The following is a 15,267-nucleotide window of genomic DNA, read 5'->3' on the forward strand; positions in this document are numbered from 1 at the left end:
TTAAACTTTAACTAATTTCAGAGCAAGAGATTCAAATCATTTCATGGTGTCAGTAAATGTTGAAGCAAATACAACAGCCGTCTTCAACCTAACTTACGAAGAATTACTAGTCCGTCGTAATGGCGTATACAACCACGATATCAATCTGCATCCAGGTGCTTTAGTACCGAAAATGAAGGTTACAGTTCATATCCACGAGACAGAGAAGATTACCAAATTGAGAGTGCCAGAAGTTAGAACCGGTAATGAAATCGACGCAACTGAGCAAGATGCACGTGAGTAGATAATAAAGTTTAATAAGTATAAGAAATCTTTTTGTAACCGGCATCAACATTTATAATAACTAAACTATAACAATTATTTACAGAAAATCCCATAGCTCTCATAGACAGAGCTCACGATGACCGGGAAACCACTATAACGTTTAAACCCAATCTTGAGGAACAAAAACGACTTATGGAAATATATTCGGTACGTTATTAAAGTTTCCAGGTGCTTAAAGATTATTATGAATATTATTATATTAAAATACTTATTTTCAAATCCAGGCTAAGTCGAAGGAATCTGCTTCCAGAAGACCTGAAGAAGAAAAGAAAGAAGAAGGAACAATTGGCCAATTTGTAGTGCAGTATGATGTAGATCGTTCAAAGAACGGTGAAGTTTTGGTAAGAATGATAATCATTTCAATTACTTACTTTTCAATTAAATTGGGAAACATTAACGGAAACAACTCCAATAAAAAATATCTATCATTCTAGGTTAACGATGGCTATTTCGTTCACTTCTTAGCTCCCAGTTCACTTCCTCCTCTTAAGAAACACGCAGTTTTCGTTCTCGATACATCTAGCTCTATGATGGGGAGGAAGATAGAGCAGTTACGAGAAGCGATTCAAACTATCTTGGACAAGCTTAATCCTGGAGACTATTTTAATATTGTTGAGTTCAATTCGGATGTTGTGGTAAGTTATTAATAACAATAAGATTTAAAATAGAAACTAGAGTTTACCAATAATTCATTGATGCGAAATGTATGTTATCATTAATATCATGTCATATTATAGCTATTATTAGCTTGATGCAACAATTTAACTATTTTATGGATATAAAATATAAAGAAGGTTTATAAATTACGTTACTGATAACGGGTTTTAATGGCAATGACCTATGATGAAAACGTATTTTATAATAATAATATATAATATGCTAGTGTCCTCTTTATAGATATATTATACAGCTTTCGTGGTGTTGCTAGGACACGTCGATATATTTTTCTATTTAATTTTATGATAGATATATAATAAAGGCGATGACTTTTTCTGGATATAGGTTCATAACTTGCAAGAAGCTCTTCAACCAAAAAGAACCGAAATCACTTGCTGCAACTACCGCTACAAGCCGCCGACCCTAGTACCACCGTCAGAAGCTACAGTTGAAAATATTATTAAAGCTAAATTGATTGTTTCACGATTGCAATCAGACGGCGGTAATTTACTTACGAAATATATTAATATATATTAATTATCTCTGTATTTGCTTTGAAATATGCATGAAAAGTGATATGTAAGATGAGGAAGGCAAAATACTAAAATATATCTACCAAATTCCAAAAGTAAATTAGTTACTAACACTACCTACGAAACTATCCATAGTCTTTTGGGAACTTTTGGGATCACTACTTCAAAATGTTGCTTATTAAAATATATTTATGTTATTTTTAGTTACAAATATAAATAGCGCTCTTAGTGTAGCTATTGACTTAATTCGAAAAGGGGTAAATTGGGAAGTGAAAGAAAACACAACGGAAGTCGCTGCAACCACTTCCTCGCCAACAACTACGGTCAGCGAAGAGAAAGCTGCAGATGACCCCGTTGATACCGATACAAATGGTAACTATCATAACATATATGTATTATTATTGTTAAGATTGTATTTATAAAACAATTCAGTAGAATAATAATAATTAGATATACCTAGTTATCTATTGTATAGGTTATAGGAAGGTTATACCGTGGTTATACCGCTAACCGCACACAACAATTCGAGCAACATAATAGGTGGTGCGCGGTTTTATCGAATGATGTTAAAATAAATGTATTCTAATGTACTTAAATATTTTGTGATACATTAAAAAAATATGAATGACTTTGCAGATTTGGAACCCATAATTATTTTCTTGACGGACGGAGAACCGACTGAGGGAGAGACCAATACAGGTCGCATCCTAACTCACGTTTCTGAAAAGAACTTTGGGGAGAAGAAGGCTTCTATATTTTCACTCGCTTTCGGTAAGAATTTAGTAATTTTTATTACATAATACATGTATATTTTTTACATATATAAGTTTGTTATATGCAAAGTTGTTTTTTGAAGGTCGCACTTTTGAGTTCGTCTGTTAACTACACATAACTATAAGCATTATTACTTTTACAGGCGAAGACGCTGACCGCAGTTTCTTACGCAAATTATCTTTAAAGAATGAGGGTTTCATGAGACATATTTATGAAGCAGCTGATGCAGCTTTACAGCTGCGCGATTTCTACCAACAGGTGTCGTCGCCGCTTCTATCCAACGTTAAATTCACATATCCCAAAGATCAAGTAAGTCAACATAGAAATGTTTTTATTAGATATTTTATTGGTACATATAGTATATTTCTTAGGAAATTATGCACTTTCTCACGATTCATAATAATATATAATATTATGTGCTTGACAAGACTGCTTATGAATTTCCGATTGCATTAATTTATAAACAAGAAAAATAAATGGACAAGTGCAAAAAAATAATGTGTATCTTTCAGATAAAGGAGGGTTCTCTAACTCGTAGCAAGTTCCGCGCAGTGTATGATGGATCAGAAGTGGTGGTGGCGGGCCGTGTCGCTGAAGACGTGTCAGAGATCGATACACACATCATAGGTATTTGCGGAGTCTCCGATGGACCTAGCAGGGTACGTTATATTGTTAAATATATTACAGACGATGTTTTTATTCAATTTCAATTTTTTCATGATTTTTAAGAGTCCTTATCGATTTTAGAGTGATTTTTACTTGTTTCTGTAATTCTTTAGACGCTCGTTTAACAAAACTAAATTAGTAACAATGTGTGATGATATCTTAAATTAAAGATTCATTCAATATCTAAAATACGTTCGAGACAATTTATTGATATTCATTGTCCAGTTTGTTTAATAGCCAATAACCTAAGGCGTGTTTAAATTTTTTCCATGCGGGACGTTCGTGTCTTTGTATTTTACACGGAATTTAATAGAAGAAGTTTTCTTATAAAATATACTACAGTAAAGACACTGAGACATCCTAAAATATGTTCGAGGCAATTTATGTACTTTTATTGAAAAATTCAAAGAACATCTAAGTTAAAATAGCCTTACTTTGATGAAATTTTATGCGTATATGGCGTCGAATTTCTAGTTCTTACAACAGAGTTAAAAAAAAATAAAAAATACACACTAAATGATAGGTTAATGCTTAAAAATTTGCAATAAAAAAAAATACATATTATATGTTTTATGAAAGAAATGGAATAATTTAAAGTTCTCTAGAATTTTAGATTATATACGGGAGCGCAAACGTTGTTACGGCAGATCTCTATAGTCGAATATTCTAGAGAATTTTAAATTATACCATTACTTTCATATAACATAGTAGTTAGTTTTTTTAAACGAGCTCCTAAAGAATTAAAGAAACAAGTCAAAATCACTCTTAAAATCGATACGGCCTCTTAATGAAACCGGAATCCTTTATTCTCTTAAGTATTGAACTGTTATTTTCCACGAATTAGTACATTGTTATTGTTATTAAATAATTATTGTATGCAGTATGTTTCCTCGTAATAGTTGCTGTGGGTATAACGCAAGTGAGAGTAGTTAAAAAGAGTCTACAGGAGAACACTGGGTGATATTTTATAATGAAATGTGACTGTTCTCAAAACATTTTATATTGGTTACAGAAAAAATACGAAATAATGCATAAAATACCCGTTTCACGTGGTAAGAACGAGTACATGCCGCTAGAACGTTTATGGGCATATCTCACTATCAAACAGTTGCTGGATGAAAAAGAAATCTCCGATGCAGACATAAAGGCGGAATATACACCAGAAAAGAAAGCTTTGCAAATAGCCCTGAAGGTAATTTGTATTGGAATTTGATATTTTTTATTTCTTTTTTATTTTTTCTATTTCACTTTAATGTGATTTTTTTATTTCGTTGATGGTTTATGCTAATTGTATTTTTTTCCAGTACGAGTTCGTAACACCCTTGACTTCGCTGGTTGTAGTTAAACCCAATGCTTCTAAATCTGCCGTTAACGCCGAATCCGTGGATTTAAAACCAAGTAATGTTTCTCAAATTTTTGAAGTGAAACTTCTTTATCGGGGTTGGAAAAAAATTTAGTGTAACATTTTTTCGTTACGCGTGACATTTTAACGTTACGCGCCATCTTTTTCTTATCCCTACCACGCGTGATTCGACGTATTTCTGTAAAGTTGCATATATTATAGTAAATTATTTTTTGAAAAATAAGGTCATAAAGAAGTTTCACTTCTTACGTGTGCACACTAGTACACGCACACATTTTTTGCTCATAGTTAGTTTAACTACTAAACTACATTATATCATCTAAATTATATCATTGTAAAACTCAATCTTATATAAAATCAAATCTTATAAGAAAATTTATTGGTAATTATTTCATTGTATTTATTTTTGCATAATTTTTCAGGTTTTGATTTCGCAGATAATAATGGCCCGCAAAATGGTATTATTCGTAAGTACTTTTTTTCTCCTTGTGTTCATAAGGTTATTTTTAAATGTAAATAAATATTGAAAAGCTTCTGAAATCCTCTTTATATTGCAGCTCCATCGGGTCACTTCACGTCTTCTCTCACCTTATCTCGACCTAATATATATACTATACGCGGTAAATATTCTTATTTATAATAACAATCAAATCAGAAAAGCACGTTATATAGACAATTCTTTTATTATTTTGATTATTAATTCTTACTTGTATACAAGAGCCCGTTGCATCCAAGAAGCTTATATCTAATACACTGGAGATTTCGGTATGAACATTTGACGTGTAACAAGAAAAATGTTGTGTTTTATCACTTTCACACCTAACTTGGTATTGCCACTGTTAATACGAAGTTTTCCCAAGGCTACTATGTATGCTGTAATATTCTGTGCAAAAGGTTAGTATTTGTACATGAGTTTGTTGATAAATTGCCAACAACGTCATTCAGAAGCATTGTTGGATGAGACAATTATTATTTATGCTAAATAAAATAAGTATCTGAACCAATTATTAAAAAGCGATACTCCCTGATTATGGGTAGTTACCATAATAAAATTGTAGCAACTCTCACTTTGACAATATGGCATAAGTGTCAAAAAAATTGCTTCGCTTCGAATATTTAAGTTAATATTGTTGCGTATTTAATAAATATTTTCCGAATATAAATAATGTATTGCATTGTGAAAAATTGCAGAAGTTTTTGGACACCAAATTCTGGCATAAAATTTCACAGGCAAGTGTATATTTACGCTATTTACAATATTCCTCAATACTCATGCATTTACCTGTTTAGAATCATTTTCATGGCAAAAATCGTCAATTTTATCATCATTTTAGTAATCAATCATGCTAAATATCTATCTATCTTCTTTTCCTAATAATTTCATCATTTTTCAATAAACCAATTTAACAAGTAAGGTAACCATGATGACGAGTTTTTACGGATAGCTAAGAGAAAATATTGTAATAGTTAACAAAATTATGATGAACATTTAGAACACCATTTCAAAGATTTTTATACTAGTAATGAAACAACGCACGACATCGATATTGCACTCACATGTGGTTTTATGTTTGTTCTTCTTTAACATAGAAATTAATAGTTCTTTTAACTTACCAAATTTTTTTTGTTTTACTTATTTCAGCTTTCCAAAAAATGAAATAAAAAGAAATAAATGGCTGTCCATAGTGCCTATCAAGGGTAAAATTTATCAACATGCCAGAATAATTATGCAGTTTGCATTTTAAGCCTGAGGATTACGGTCCAGAAAAAAAATACCTTTTGAAAAGTGCTATACCTTTTTATTTACCACATTCTTGTTACTGCGTCTCAACTGTGGATAAAGTAATTTTAATTATATTATAATTAACCACCATGAAACCATTATATTTCACTGAATATTTATACTAAAATAACAAAAGTATTTACAAAGTACCTATATAATCTGAAAATGTTTTTAGGCATGTAACTAGTAATGTATGTAGCACTCATTTTAATTAAAAAATCGTAGTATGAGATCAAAAGTTATCAAGCGTTATTTAAAACTATCATTCTCTACCAATTAAAATGGTATGTACCTATAAAGATGATAATTATTCATGTAAGTTGACCAGTAATATTATAATATAAACTAGCTGGTGCGTTGTGCGCGGGCTGCAAGCAGCCCGCGAGCCCCTTTTGCCCCTGGGTTGAAGCAATAGGGCAGTCATTTGAAAATGCATCAAAATCCCCCGTCAATTTGTTATTATTTGCCAACAGCGATTCCACAGTCAATCGGAAGTGCTTATAAATTCCCAATTCAAATATTTTCTATTTTGAAATGCTGTCGACCTTCGAGGGTGCGTGGTGCGCGGGCTGCAGGCAGCCCGCGAGCCTCTTTTGCCTCTGGGTTGAAGCAATAGGGCAGTCATTTGAAAATGCATTCGAATTTCCTGTCCATTTGTTACATCTGCTAACAGCGATTCTACAGTCAGTCGGTAATGCTTATAAATTCCCCATTCAAGTATTTTCCACTTCGGGAGGCTGCCCACCTTCGAGGGTACGTGGTGCGCGGGCTGCAAGCAGCCCGCGAAGCATCCCAGGGCAGAAATCTTCAGTCAGTTGAATATGCATAAAAATTCCCCGTCAATTTGTTAATATCTGCTAACAGCGATTCCACAGTCAATTGGAAGTGCTTATAAATTTCCCATTCAAATATTTTCTACTCCGGGGGGCTGTCTACCTTCGAGGGTGCGTGGTGCGCGAGCTGCAAGCAGCTCGCGGCTCATCCCAGGGCAGAAATCTTCAGTCATTTGAAAATGCATTTGAATTTCCTGTCCATTTGTTACATCTGCTAACAGCGATTCTACAGTCAGTCGAAACTGTTTATAAATTACTTATTCAAATATTGGTTAAATTCTTGAAACGTGATCCCCGAATTTCATCATTTTGATGTGTCTAATCGATAGCGGGCAGTGACTTTTCATAATAAACTGTTAAAGAGTTTACTTAACACGCTCGTCGCTTCGCTCCTCGCTACCTATTTGAATATTTACGCCGGCCGCTGACGTGACTTGCTCGCTTCGCTCGCTTGGCTAATGCAGTAGCTTAAAAGTTAACCTAACTCACTCGTCGCTTCGCTCCTCGCTACCTATTTGAATATTTACGCCAGCCGCTGCCGTGATTCGCTCGCTTCGCTCGCTTGGCTAGTGCGGTAGTTCAAAAGTAACCTAACTCGCTCGTCACTTCGCTCCTCGCTACTTCTTTGAATATTTACGCAGGCCGCTGACGTGACTTGCTCGCTTCGCTCGCTTGGCTAGTGTGGTAGTTCAGAAGTTAACCTAACTCGCTCGTCGCTTCGCTCCTCGCTACCTATTTGAATATTTACGCCAGCCGCTGTCGTGATTCGCTCGCTTCGCTCGCTTGGCTCGTGCGGTAGTTCAAAAGTTAATAAATATTTTCTACTCCGGGAGGCTGTCGACCTTCGAGGTTGCGCGGTGCGCGGGCAGCAAGCAGCCCGCGGTGCCATCTTTTTCCGTTGCTATATTCCTATTACCCTTCCTACTATGGAAATTTCCATACAAAATTTTCGAAAAAAAAATTTCGCTTTTTAACAAAAATTTTTATATATCTGGAAGCGGACCAGGTTTTGAAGCATTTTTTACTTTGGCGACCCCGACCTACCTGCCACCGGTTCAGAGAGCCGTTGAATTATGTGATGTATGGAAAATGGAAACCGGGGGTCGGAGAGAAATTCTGAGTATGCAGTTTTGTAAATCTGGCCGATCAGAGCACAAAAGTCAATTTTCAGGCCGATCGTAAAGTAACCGGCGCCACCATCTTGCCTCGAAAAATCGGCCATTTTTGAAAAAAAAATTACGTCCAATTTGAAATTTCTCAATTGCCCTGGTAGCACCCCATCTTCCTGATCATTTTTTAGTTCTACACCCCCCACCTATCTGGCGCCGTTTCGGAGAGCCGTCGAATTTCGCGTTGTATGAAACTCGGAAACCAGCGATGGAAACTCGATGATGAGTATGCCAACTTAATGTGCGGCTCGATTAAAGCCCCTGTGCCAAGTTTCAGCGCGATCGGACCAGCGATGGCCGTTTTAGCATTTGTATGGCGGCGGCCATTTTTTCCGCCATTTTGAATTTTTTTCACTATCTGTGGTAATTGCTCGAAGTTTACTACACATTTAGTTTGAGCACCCCAGATGTAGCTGCTACCGTTTGCGCGGGCCGTTGACCGTCTCCGCGGGCTGTGAGAAAGTTCAAAATTTCGGATTTTTCTGGATATCCTGGGAGCTGGGCGAGTATGAATGCATCATTGGTGTGTTTCTCCGTTGCGCCACCTCGTCTAAATTTACGTTTTTATGTTTGCGCCAAAAATGGAAAAATTCCAAAATCGTGCGACCCACTATGGCTCCCTGGTAGCGTCCCAGGGTGGTGATCATTTTTAGTTCCCGGACCCCCCACCCAACTCGCACCGTTTCCGCGGGCCGTTGGATTTTACGTTGTATGGAAGTCGGAAACTGGGGCCCGGAGCCACTCGAACGGGGCACCGATCGATTCGCCGGCTCGAACAGAGCACGTGTGCCAAATTTGAGACGTAAGGATTCATAAACGGCGATTTTGGCAAAGTACGGCGGCCATCTTGTTTTCGCGAAAGTCCCCATTTTTCCACCACCCCTGGTAATCGCCACCAGTTCCGAGCATTTTTTGTTCAGACACCCCCCCTCCAGGTACCACCGTTTTTGCGCACCTCCAGGGGTCCACTCTCTTGTCCAGGGTGTTGGAGATGTCAATATTTTTCCGGTGGTCACTGGGAGCACCTCTACACGTCCACGTTGAAATCCCCCCAACTTTCCCCGTAGTTTCCGAGAAACCCGATGTCAGTGAGTCAGTCAGTGAGTGGTAGTGTAGCTTTATATATTATAATAACTAGCTGGTGCGTTGTGCGCGGGCTGCAAGCAGCCCGCGAGCCCCTTTTGCCCCTGGGTTGAAGCAATAGGGCAGTCATTTGAAAATGCATCAAAATCCCCCGTCAATTTGTTATTATTTGCCAACAGCGATTCCACAGTCAATCGGAAGTGCTTATAAATTCCCAATTCAAATATTTTCTATTTTGAAATGCTGTCGACCTTCGAGGGTGCGTGGTGCGCGGGCTGCAGGCAGCCCGCGAGCCTCTTTTGCCTCTGGGTTGAAGCAATAGGGCAGTCATTTGAAAATGCATTCGAATTTCCTGTCCATTTGTTACATCTGCTAACAGCGATTCTACAGTCAGTCGGTAATGCTTATAAATTCCCCATTCAAGTATTTTCCACTTCGGGAGGCTGCCCACCTTCGAGGGTACGTGGTGCGCGGGCTGCAAGCAGCCCGCGAAGCATCCCAGGGCAGAAATCTTCAGTCAGTTGAATATGCATAAAAATTCCCCGTCAATTTGTTAATATCTGCTAACAGCGATTCCACAGTCAATTGGAAGTGCTTATAAATTTCCCATTCAAATATTTTCTACTCCGGGGGGCTGTCTACCTTCGAGGGTGCGTGGTGCGCGAGCTGCAAGCAGCTCGCGGCTCATCCCAGGGCAGAAATCTTCAGTCATTTGAAAATGCATTTGAATTTCCTGTCCATTTGTTACATCTGCTAACAGCGATTCTACAGTCAGTCGAAACTGTTTATAAATTACTTATTCAAATATTGGTTAAATTCTTGAAACGTGATCCCCGAATTTCATCATTTTGATGTGTCTAATCGATAGCGGGCAGTGACTTTTCATAATAAACTGTTAAAGAGTTTACTTAACACGCTCGTCGCTTCGCTCCTCGCTACCTATTTGAATATTTACGCCGGCCGCTGACGTGACTTGCTCGCTTCGCTCGCTTGGCTAATGCAGTAGCTTAAAAGTTAACCTAACTCACTCGTCGCTTCGCTCCTCGCTACCTATTTGAATATTTACGCCAGCCGCTGCCGTGATTCGCTCGCTTCGCTCGCTTGGCTAGTGCGGTAGTTCAAAAGTAACCTAACTCGCTCGTCACTTCGCTCCTCGCTACTTCTTTGAATATTTACGCAGGCCGCTGACGTGACTTGCTCGCTTCGCTCGCTTGGCTAGTGTGGTAGTTCAGAAGTTAACCTAACTCGCTCGTCGCTTCGCTCCTCGCTACCTATTTGAATATTTACGCCAGCCGCTGTCGTGATTCGCTCGCTTCGCTCGCTTGGCTCGTGCGGTAGTTCAAAAGTTAATAAATATTTTCTACTCCGGGAGGCTGTCGACCTTCGAGGTTGCGCGGTGCGCGGGCAGCAAGCAGCCCGCGGTGCCATCTTTTTCCGTTGCTATATTCCTATTACCCTTCCTACTATGGAAATTTCCATACAAAATTTTCGAAAAAAAAATTTCGCTTTTTAACAAAAATTTTTATATATCTGGAAGCGGACCAGGTTTTGAAGCATTTTTTACTTTGGCGACCCCGACCTACCTGCCACCGGTTCAGAGAGCCGTTGAATTATGTGATGTATGGAAAATGGAAACCGGGGGTCGGAGAGAAATTCTGAGTATGCAGTTTTGTAAATCTGGCCGATCAGAGCACAAAAGTCAATTTTCAGGCCGATCGTAAAGTAACCGGCGCCACCATCTTGCCTCGAAAAATCGGCCATTTTTGAAAAAAAAATTACGTCCAATTTGAAATTTCTCAATTGCCCTGGTAGCACCCCATCTTCCTGATCATTTTTTAGTTCTACACCCCCCACCTATCTGGCGCCGTTTCGGAGAGCCGTCGAATTTCGCGTTGTATGAAACTCGGAAACCAGCGATGGAAACTCGATGATGAGTATGCCAACTTAATGTGCGGCTCGATTAAAGCCCCTGTGCCAAGTTTCAGCGCGATCGGACCAGCGATGGCCGTTTTAGCATTTGTATGGCGGCGGCCATTTTTTCCGCCATTTTGAATTTTTTTCACTATCTGTGGTAATTGCTCGAAGTTTACTACACATTTAGTTTGAGCACCCCAGATGTAGCTGCTACCGTTTGCGCGGGCCGTTGACCGTCTCCGCGGGCTGTGAGAAAGTTCAAAATTTCGGATTTTTCTGGATATCCTGGGAGCTGGGCGAGTATGAATGCATCATTGGTGTGTTTCTCCGTTGCGCCACCTCGTCTAAATTTACGTTTTTATGTTTGCGCCAAAAATGGAAAAATTCCAAAATCGTGCGACCCACTATGGCTCCCTGGTAGCGTCCCAGGGTGGTGATCATTTTTAGTTCCCGGACCCCCCACCCAACTCGCACCGTTTCCGCGGGCCGTTGGATTTTACGTTGTATGGAAGTCGGAAACTGGGGCCCGGAGCCACTCGAACGGGGCACCGATCGATTCGCCGGCTCGAACAGAGCACGTGTGCCAAATTTGAGACGTAAGGATTCATAAACGGCGATTTTGGCAAAGTACGGCGGCCATCTTGTTTTCGCGAAAGTCCCCATTTTTCCACCACCCCTGGTAATCGCCACCAGTTCCGAGCATTTTTTGTTCAGACACCCCCCCTCCAGGTACCACCGTTTTTGCGCACCTCCAGGGGTCCACTCTCTTGTCCAGGGTGTTGGAGATGTCAATATTTTTCCGGTGGTCACTGGGAGCACCTCTACACGTCCACGTTGAAATCCCCCCAACTTTCCCCGTAGTTTCCGAAAAACCCGATGTCAGTGAGTCAGTCAGTGAGTGGTAGTGTAGCTTTATATATTATAATATAATAATAATATAAATATAATAATATAAATACTGTTAAAAATATATGTCGTTATTATTTATAGACCATGATTTTTAGTTTTTTCTATTTCGAAAAATCCTGAATATACAAACCAGTGTGGTCACCCACAGAAAGAGACAAAAAACAACACTGACGTCATTCAAGGTTATATTTTCTTGTGACAAGTTAATGGTCATAGTGCAATCTCCAGTGTATTATTGTCGAGCCAATTTAATAGGCAACATTTGACGTCTATCAATTTTATCTTCATATAGTCCATTGAATGAGTCCCTCCAAGGGGGGTCTAGAGTGCGTGAGTTAGTAACGTAAGATGTTTCTTCGGAAACATGTCAAGAGTCCCTAGGTAATAAACATACTAAAACCCCGGGACACTAGGAGGAGCCCCGGAGTGGGGGGAGGGGGGAAATGAGTCCATTTTTTCATTTTTCGCTTAAATCTCAAAAACAGTACATGTTGGAGAAAAACTTTCAAGGAAAAGTTGAAAGGCCATAAAATTATCTACAAGTTGTACCTAAATCATTTTTTCCTATATCCTACCGTTTGTGAGTTATACGCAGTAAAAAATGATTTTGGCTCAAACAATTTCCCCATACTACACATCAATCGATCAAAAAATATTTATTTCTTCCAAAAAACTCAAATGTGCAACTTGTGACCGGTACTAATAGATTGCTCTTAATTCGGTCTATAATTGGTAAAATAAACACATTCCTCCATGGAAGCCTTTAGAAGGAATCGATAGTCAAAATATTATATTAGGGCAGTTTGGGTTACTGAACTTGATCTTTTTATTTTTTTCTTCCAAAAAACTCAAAAGTGCAACTTGTGACCGGTACTGATAGATTGCTCATAATTAGGTCTATCATTGATAAAAATACTAGATTCCACCACGGAGGCGTTTACGGGGAATTGAATTTTATTAGGGTAGTTACGATACTTGAACTTTTTATTTTTTTTCTTTCAAAAAACTCAAAAGTGCAACTTGTGACCGGTACCGATAGATTGCTCATAATTAGGTCTATCATTGATAAAAAAACCAGATTCCACCATGGAGGCGTTTAGGAGGTATTGAATTTTATTAGGGTAGTTACGATACTTGAACTTTTTAACTAACTGTCCTAATAAAATTCAATTCCCCGTAAACGCCTACATGGTGGAATTTGGTATTTTTATCAATGATAGACCTAATTATGAGCAATCTATCGGTACAGGTCACAAGTTGCACTTTTGAGTTTTTTGGAAGTTTTTTGACAATCGATTCCTCCTAAAGGCTTCCATGGAGCAATGTGTTTATTTTACCAATTATAGACCTAATTAAGAGCAATCTATCAGTACAGGTCACAAGTTGCACTTTTGAGTTTTTTGGAAGAAAAAAATAAAAAGATCAAGTTCAGTAACTCAAACTACCCTAATATAATATTTTGACAATCGATTCCTCCGAAAGGCTTCCATGGAGAAATGTGTTTATTTTACCAATTATAGACCTAATTAAGAGCAATCTAATAGTACCGGTCACAAGTTGCACTTTTGAGTTTTTTGGAAGAAAAAAAATAAAAAGTTCAAGTATCGTAACTACCCTAATAAAATTCAATTACCTGTAAACGCCTCCGCGGTGGAATCTGGTATTTTTATCAATGATAGACCTAATTATGAGCAATCTATCTGTACCGGTCACAAGTTGCACTTTTGAGTTCTTTTGGAAGAAAAAAATAAAAAGATCAAGTTCAGTAACTCAAACTGCCCTAATATAACATTTTGACAATCGATTCCTCCTAAAGGCTTCCATGGAGGAATGTGTTTATTTTACCAATTATAGACCTAATTAAGAGCAATCTATCAGTACCGGTCACAAGTTGCACATTTGAGTTTTTTGGAAGAAATAAATATTTTTTGATCGATTGATGTGTAGTATGGGGAAATTGTTTGAGCCAAAATCATTTTTTACTGCGTATAACTCAGAAACGGTAGGATATAGGAAAAAATGATTTAGGTACAACTTGTAGATAATTTTATGGCCTTTCAACTTTTCCTTGAAAGTTTTTCTCTAACATGTACCGTTTTTGAGATTTAAGCGAAAAATGAAAAAATGGACCCATTTCCCCCCTCCCCCCACTCCGGGGCTCCTCCTAGTGTCCCGGGGTTTTAGTATGTTTATTACCTAGGGACTCTTGACATGTTTCCGAAGAAACATCTTACGTTACTAACTCACGCACTCTAGAACTTTTTATTCAATGGACTAATAGGGTGGTAACCTGCTTAAAAACATCGATTAAAGTGAATTAATCGATACGGACTTGAAACATTTGTCAATCGAACTTGAAACACATGTCAATAATTTATGATGATTTTTATTCCCAAGTAATCAATGCATTCGATTCTAGATGTCAGATTTCGATTTTTAGAGTAACGTCTCTGGTATTTAAAAAGAAAAAAGGTTTATTGACACAAAATTGTAGCAACGTCAGTTCTTTAAATCAGAAATTGTTTATTATGTTTAGAATGGTTTATCAGTAAAATCAAATCCTAAAATTACTTGTATCGGTCATTATTATTATAAATATGTTATCGTAATTGAAAAAAAGTTAAGCAAATGTGCAGTTCGAACAAAACGAAATATCATATTATTCTATGTCGTCGTTACTAGGTTACGTTGTTGAATTTTGTTGAACTGTCAAATGTTGCCTATTAAAATGGCTCTAGTATAGATATAAGCTTCTTGGTTGCATCCTTTATAATGAAAGCTGACGTATGCCAGTTGCCACCCTTATTTGCTTGTACGAATTTACGTAAATTATAATTACTAATTGTTTGCAATGAAACTTACATAATATATCATGCTGGTTAAGATAACGCATACATACTTATTTAGCATAATTTTATATCGTTAGGTCCACCTGCACCTTCGTTTCAAGCTGTAGCAGATGCATTTGAAGAAGATCTAGATTATGGTAAGCATGTGCATTGTGCAGGATTAATAACGATTATATAAGGGATAACCATTATAAGTGAAATGTATGAACTTAACAACATTGGTTATAGCATGTTTCACATATACAGGCTATTAGTGTACATTATTACACCATTATCCTGGAAACCATCTCGACAGTATTAATATCCATTAAATTATCTATAAAATAATGTGCAGGTTTGGGATATTACGTGGATATAAATAGTTGCGGAACCAAGGCAAAACAATTTTTCGATCATAGAGCACTCTCTAA

General features: G+C 37.7%; 2 protein-coding genes across 4 annotated transcripts in view; one reads left to right on the forward strand and one right to left on the reverse strand.

Moving 5' to 3' along the window:
- The window catches only part of LOC149489688 (THAP domain-containing protein 1-like), a 147,140-nt gene that overhangs the window by 66,677 nt on the left and 65,196 nt on the right, over window positions 1–15,267 (reverse strand). The gene's annotated exons all lie outside the window — the stretch shown is intronic.
- The window catches only part of LOC149489693 (inter-alpha-trypsin inhibitor heavy chain H4-like), a 37,391-nt gene that overhangs the window by 18,730 nt on the left and 3,394 nt on the right, over window positions 1–15,267 (forward strand). For all 3 annotated transcript variants that reach the window (XM_089714457.1, XM_089714458.1, XM_089714459.1), the window contains 14 exons: window positions 22–275; window positions 368–471; window positions 549–665; window positions 759–959; window positions 1,327–1,483; window positions 1,719–1,886; window positions 2,151–2,285; window positions 2,431–2,597; window positions 2,801–2,947; window positions 3,967–4,146; window positions 4,259–4,352; window positions 4,740–4,784; window positions 4,875–4,937; window positions 14,935–14,994. In XM_089714457.1, coding sequence (XP_089570583.1) covers window positions 22–275; window positions 368–471; window positions 549–665; window positions 759–959; window positions 1,327–1,483; window positions 1,719–1,886; window positions 2,151–2,285; window positions 2,431–2,597; window positions 2,801–2,947; window positions 3,967–4,146; window positions 4,259–4,352; window positions 4,740–4,784; window positions 4,875–4,937; window positions 14,935–14,994 — 1,892 coding nt within the window. The remainder of the gene's footprint in view (window positions 1–21; window positions 276–367; window positions 472–548; window positions 666–758; window positions 960–1,326; window positions 1,484–1,718; window positions 1,887–2,150; window positions 2,286–2,430; window positions 2,598–2,800; window positions 2,948–3,966; window positions 4,147–4,258; window positions 4,353–4,739; window positions 4,785–4,874; window positions 4,938–14,934; window positions 14,995–15,267) is intronic.

The sequence above is a fragment of the Colias philodice genome, chromosome 3 (genome assembly GCF_061535455.1).
Source record: "Colias philodice isolate Cphi_HAF_F1 chromosome 3, ilColPhil1 Martin Lab GWU primary, whole genome shotgun sequence".
In the NCBI taxonomy this organism is placed as follows: Eukaryota; Metazoa; Arthropoda; class Insecta; order Lepidoptera; family Pieridae; genus Colias; species Colias philodice.